The 7500-nt window shown below is 22.7% G+C and overlaps 1 protein-coding gene across 1 annotated transcript in view; it reads right to left on the bottom strand.

Annotated features, from left to right (window-relative positions):
* Positions 1-4270: 4270 nt before the first annotated feature.
* The window catches only part of LOC113389136, a gene marked incomplete in the record, with an annotated part of 42548 nt that continues 39318 nt past the window's right edge, over positions 4271-7500 (bottom strand). Inside the window, 4 exon segments of the mRNA XM_026626189.1 lie at positions 4271-4351; positions 4806-4962; positions 5755-5871; positions 6349-6443. Coding sequence (XP_026481974.1) covers positions 4275-4351; positions 4806-4962; positions 5755-5871; positions 6349-6443 — 446 coding nt within the window.

Genomic DNA, 7500 nt, shown 5'->3' with positions numbered 1-7500 from the left:
CATGATTATAAATGGCCTAACTGCCTTAGTTTGCATGGGAATTGAATATATAAATGTATATATTGATTTATACATGATTATATATGTCATAACTGCCTTAGTTTGTATGGAAATTGAATATATAAATGTATATACTGATTTATACATGATTATATATGTCCTAACTGCCTTAGTTTGTATGGAAATTTGATATATAAATGTATATATTGATTTATACATGATTATAAATGGCCTAACTGCCTTAGTTTGTATGGAAATTGAATATATAAATGTATATACTGATTTATACATGATTATATATGGCCTAACTGTCTTAGTTTGTATGGAAATTAGATATATAAATGTATATATCGATTTATATATGATTATATATGGCCTAACTGCCCTAGTTAGTACGGGAATTGGATATATAAATGTATATATTGATTTATACATGATTATAAATGGCCTAACTGCCTTAGTTTGTATGGGAATTGAATATATAAATGTATATATTGATTTATACATGATTATATATGTCCTAACTGCCTTAGTTTGTATGGAAATTTGATATATAAATGTATATATTGATTTATGCATGATTATATATGACCTAACAGCCTTAGCTTGTATGGGAATTAGATATATAAATGTATATATCGATTTATACATAGTTATATATATACTAGCTGTCTCAGTTTGTATGGGAATTGGATATATAAATGTATATATTGATTTATACATGTAAAGTATTGCATTTAATATTTTTATAATTGAAAGAAATCTCTAAAATATCACATATTTATATTACAATTTGTTTAAAGCATTCTAAAATGATCAAAAAAGTCATCAAAACAATGTAAAACTTACCTGACAAAAAAACCTTCCTTTGGCACTCGTATTTGCACACACTGCGATTTATATTGAATAACTTAATATATTATAACAATATATATTAATAAATTATATAAATTTTATTAAATGAATTAAACTAAAGTTTATTTTAATTTTTATTAAATAATTAATTTTAATTTAAATTTTATACTATAAAATGCATTTTCAGCTAGTTGCATCTGCATCTACTATTACAGACTGATGGAAAAAACCTCAAAAATAATCACACTTAATATAAAATATATTATATAATATTTATGATAACGAATACAAAAGAATTTGGCAAAATGTTTTGGTTTGGGAAAAGAATTAAATAGTCCGAGAGGCACCGACAATAAAGTTGTGAAATCTGATCAAAATAATAAACATATAAAATAAATGTTATTTTTTGATTGGTGATAAAAGTTATTAATTAATTATTTTATTAAGTTATTTATTTAACAAGTAATTAATTTATTCATTAATATGTAATGTTTTATTTAAATATCCATTTATTACTTTAATTATAACGCATTTGTTTCATTTTAAATTTTCTCAATTTATATTAATTTATTTCACCCTTTATTTAGCTACTAATTAATTTATTTATTTATTTGGACATTAATTAATAATTAATTGAATAATTGATTAATCTATTTATTAAATTAAACTTATTTATTTAGCCAGTAATTAATTTAAATATTTATTTTGACATACACTCATAAATTAAATAATTAAATAATTTTATTTATTTATTAATTACCTTAATTATTTGCTTAATTTATTAATTATTTTATCATTTATTTAGCCATTATTTAATTTATTAATTATTGGGACTTACACTCATTAAATAAATAATTAAACAATTTATTTATTATTTAATTATTTTAATTAATTGTTCAATTTATTCATTTATTTAACTATCAATTTATTTATTTATTTGGAGATACACTTATTAATTAAATAATTTATAATTAAATAATTGAATAATTGATTTATTTATAATTAACTCAATTAATAGCTTAATTAAATAATTGATTAATATTAATTAAATTAATTAATTGTTTAATTTATTCAATTATATCACAAATTTTCATTTATTATACAAATATTATAAATATATTTGTGTTTATTAAGAGTCTATTTTTGCTCGATATAATTTTATTTCTTTTAATATAAAAACACATAACTATATATATGTATATATAAAAATATTTTACAAAATTTATATTTAATATTTTGGTAAAAATAAATAATAGATTATTTGGATAAAGAGATCTTAAAATTAGTACTTTTAATTTACAATATGACTATCACATTCATCCTTATAAATGCACAAAATCTTAAAACTAATTATAATAATAATTATCATATTAAAAATAAAATACTTAAATATATTAATTTAAATCATTAATAAAAAATTTGCAAAATAAAATTTAATTAAACTGAATTCAGGAAATGCATAATTGTATAAATTAAAATAAAATTTAAATTTCATGAATTCACAAAATCTATTCTGATAATAAATTTATATTTGAATAAAGTAGATAAATTTAAAAATTCACTAAATTCAGAAATTTGTTAAAATTTGTATCGATAAATTCATGACCCTATAAATCAAAATGTATATAAATTAAGTTTATAAACTCATTTATATATAAATCAACAAATCTAAAAATGTTTATGAATGGATTGTATAGGAATTGAATATATAAATGTATCGATTTATACATCGATTTATACATGATTATATATGGCCTAACTGCCTTAGTTTGTATGGGAAATGGATATATAAATGTATATATCGATTTATACATGATTATATATGACCTAACTGCCTTAGTTTGTATGAAAACTGGATATATAAATGTATATATCGATTTATACATGATTATATATGGCCTAATTGCCTTAGTTTGTATGGAAATTGGATATATAAATGTATATATTGATTTATACATGATTATATATGGCCTAACTGCCTTAGTTTGTATGGGAATTGAATATATAAATGTATATATCGATTTATACATGATTATATATACTAACTGTCTTAGTTTGTATGGGAATTGGATCTATAAATGTATATATCGATTTATACATGATTATATATGGCCTAATTGCCTTAGTTTGTATGGAAATTGGATATATAAATGTATATATTGATTTATACATGATTATATATGGCCTAACTGCCTTAGTTTGTATGGAAATTGGATATATAAATGTATATATCGATTTATACATGATTATATATACTAACTGTCTTAGTTTGTATGGGAATTGGATCTATAAATGTATATATCAATTTATACATGATTATATATGGCCTAACTGCCTTAGTTTGTATGAGAATTGGATATATAAATGTATATATTGATTTATACATGATTATATATGGCCTAACTGCCTTAGTTTGTATGGGAATTGAATATATAAATGTATATATCGATTTATACATGATTATATATGGCCTAACTGCCTTAGTTTGTATGGGAACTGGATATATAAATGTATATATTGATTTATACATGATTATATATGGCCTAACTGCCCTTGTTTGTATGGGAAATGGATATATAAATGTATATATCGATTTATATATGATTATATATGGCCTAACTGCCTTAGTTTGTATGGGAATTGGATATATAAATGTATATATCGATTTATACATGATTATATATGGCCTAACTGCCTTAGTTTGTATGGGAATTGGATATATAAATGTATATATCGATTTATACATGATTATATATGGCCTAACTGCCTTAGTTTGTATGGAATTGGATATATAAATGTATATATAGATTTATACATGATTATCTATATACTAGCTGTCCCAGTTTGTATGGGAAATGGATATATACATGTATATATTGATTTATACATAATATGTCAAGGATATGTCCTTCACAAAATCGTTTTTAGAATTTCAAAATTAAATAAATAAATTCATGAATTCATAAACTTATTTAACTTATAAAATAATTTTCATTACAAATTTAAATACATAAATTTGGCTATTTCTAGCAATGTATCTATTATTTAATCGATAATATATAATACAATATATATATATATATATATATATAAATATATATATATATATATATATATAAATATAAATATATATATTCATACATACTTTTTTATTATATAAGCTTAATATTTCTGTAATTTAAATGCCAATTGCACTACCCAGCTTTTCGGTATAAAAAAGTATAAAATTTAATTTACAAAAATTAAAAATTTCCAAAAAAAATTGTCTAATCTAACGAGTATTTACAAAAAATTACAAAAAACTATTTACACTTTAAATAATTATAAAATATTTTATATATAGTTTAATAAATGCTTTTTAAATATAATATTTATAATACCTTTAATTTTAAAATCTCATCCTGATTTTTTTTTTAAATTTATCCTGCTGCAGTACGAAAATTTACATACTCTCTCGCCTCTTGTATTGTGTTTAAAGGAGCAGCTGGTAAATTACCTAAAAAAGAAAAAAAAAATAGATAAGTGAAGTGTTTTAATATTATCATTATCATTATTATTGTCATTCTATGAAATTTCTTACATATTATTTATTAAGTTTTAACTTTTATAGTTAAATTGATTGCCATTGAATGAAGGCTAAGATGCTAGCCGAAACGTATGGATTTTAAATAAATAAATTTCTAAAAACTATCATACTATTTTTATTGATGTAACGCTAGACTTTACAATTCAAATTAAACATATTATATCAACATGGAATTCAAGACTATGCAAATAAATAATAAATTAAAAAAATATATACCAATCGATTTTTGCATAATTATAACAATTTTTATATCTATGTTATAAATATATATATATATATATTTATATATATATATATATATAATATATATATATTTATATATATATATATATATTTATATATATATATATATATATTTCCTTACCATAGTCCATTGTAGAAAAAAGGGGAGGTGTCTGTGGCGTAACAGGTGTCAAAGGAGGCGTTTGATTGGTTCTCGAATTAAAAGAAGAAGTTACCACAGGTTGATTCGAAGGCGGAAATCTAATGTAGTGTTCTTGGCCTGTCGGACTGGTAAAACGCTAAAAAAAATAATATAACATATGTATATATATGAATATATATATATATATAAATATATATATATATATATATATATAACATAATTATATATATATATATATATATATATATACATACACATATACATATACATATATGCACTTATATATATATATATATATATATATATATTATATATATATATATGAGTGAGTTCTTAATGGCGATACATCAAACAAAGAAAAGGCAAAGATTTATAAAATAATCTTTAATTCCAAACATTTTGACATTCAATTTAATGTCATCAGTGGATATTGAACATGGTATTTTATACTTAAAAATGTGTACACATCACAAAATTTTGCACTAACATTGATACAACCAACCAGTCGATAATCATGCATTTTTTTAGTAAGAAAAATAATGAAAGTTTTGTTTTGCAAAACTGTGGGAAAAAAATTTTGAGCCAAAAGTGCCACTTAAACTTAAATAAAATTCATGATTATCGACTGGTTAGTTGTATCAATGTTAGTGCAAAATTCTGTGATGTGTACACATTTTTAAGTATAAAATACCATGTTCAATATCCACTGATGATGACATTAAATTGAATGTCGAAACGTTTGGAAATAAAGATTATTTTATAAATCTTTGCCTTTTCTTTGTTTGATGTATCGCCCTCAAGAACTCACTCATATATTTCAACATCAAAATTAACTACTAAATCATATATATATATATATATTATATATATATATATAACATAATTATGATTTGGTTTTTATTTTATATGAGACAAAAGTATTTTTTACCTCTATGTTACTTCTTACAGGTAACTGCAGCAGCGGTCTAGGAGCAGGAGGTATCAGATAATTGTCAAAATTGCTCTGTTTCTTAGTTTGGTCGATTGATAGATGTTTCAGGGACATCTGGTAAAAAAAGTGAAGAAAATTGATTAATTGGTTCCATATGAAAGTTTTGAGTTATTTGATAAAAACCAAAAAAATGTCCCAAACTTCCTATCTTTATTGCTTAAGAATGAAATATCGAATTCAAAATCGTTTTATTCAAAACTTTTATATCGGAGTGTATAAAAGTGTTTCCTAAGAAATGTTGTAAATTTTATCTAGTTTCACCCTATCTAACTGAAAAGGGGCAGTTCCATATGAAATTTTTAAGTTATTTGACAAAAACCAAAAAAATGTCCCGAATTTTCTATATTTATTGCTTGAGAATGAGATATCATCGAATTCAATGTCGGTTTATCTAAAACTTTTATATCGGAGTGTATAAAAGTGTTCCCTAGGAAATGTTGTAAATTTTATCTAGTTTCACCCTATCTGGATTTTAGAAAAAAAAATTAAAGAAATTCATGCTTAACGTATCTAATTTCAATAATGACTTACTTTTCTGTCTTCATTATCAGAATGTGTACCACTATCGCCTAAGGAAGCTCCACTGCAAACACTGCCAGTACTAAGACGTCCAGAAGAAGATGAACCTAAAAAAAACGTAAAATTGTAATATACCATTTGAAAGGTAAATAAAATGGCTACAACTTTTTTCTTCATATTTTTTTTCGTAAATCCTCTCATTTTGAAACGGCGAAGGGTTAAAGGGCTCGAGTGAGATTCTGATTGCGCAGCCGCGCACTCTTTAAACAATCATAACTCTCAGTCAATTTTTGTGTGAAAGGAAAATAATAAAAAACAATAATAAGCCAGAAAGATCTCTTTGATTTTTATCTATATGCTTTTATTTCTATCTATTTATCTTTCTATTCTATCTATTTTTCAATTTGTATTATATCTATTTCTATTTATTTATCTTTTATTCTTTTTGAGATATAATGAAAGTAATTTAGATTTTTAAAAAAATCGGAAGAACAAGTTTTTATGAAATCGTGAGTTTTCTGAAAATAGTTTGTACTAAAGTAGTGAATCTGCTAGAATCCATCAAGATGTGTATAATGAAGTGAATGCTAGATGGAATGTGAATTACTTTAATTCTGGTGGAAATGGCGCTCATTAAACCACATGATTTGAAAGAAAAAACCATCGTATATGCTTCTTATTTGCATCATTTTACACGCAAACACTATTATACATACCTCACTCATTTTACACGCAAACGACTTGTAACAGCACTCATTTTAAAGCTTATGTTGAGCACTATAAAACCCAATTTCACGGAAATGCATAAAATATAAAACCTCGACACTAGATGGCTTTAAATACAACAATTAAATCTTGAACGAAAATAAAAACGACTTTGCTCTTTCAAATCTTGCTTAATATTATTCCTAGAACACTTTATGTAATACCGATTTATTAATATTTTATTGACATTATTTTGTTCATAACATGATTTTCGTTAAAATGTATATTTTAGGAAATATTTGCAAAAAAACGAAGAAAAACGCCATAAAAATTCAGTTGCCAGTAACTTGAAAAGTATTAGTTCAGTTGCCAGTAACTTGAAAAGTATTAGTTTTCTTAAACTTTTTAGGCATTTTTTCTCATAATTAGTTCTATCGATTTCCGACGTTATTTTGAAAA

This window comes from Ctenocephalides felis, unplaced genomic scaffold, assembly GCF_003426905.1.
Source record: "Ctenocephalides felis isolate EL2017-DRISC unplaced genomic scaffold, ASM342690v1 CF-g0.4_SCAFFOLD_03573, whole genome shotgun sequence".
Lineage (NCBI taxonomy): Eukaryota > Metazoa > Arthropoda > Insecta > Siphonaptera > Pulicidae > Ctenocephalides > Ctenocephalides felis.
Note: the sequence above shows the minus strand (reverse complement) of the source record. Positions and strands in the feature narration are given on the sequence as shown.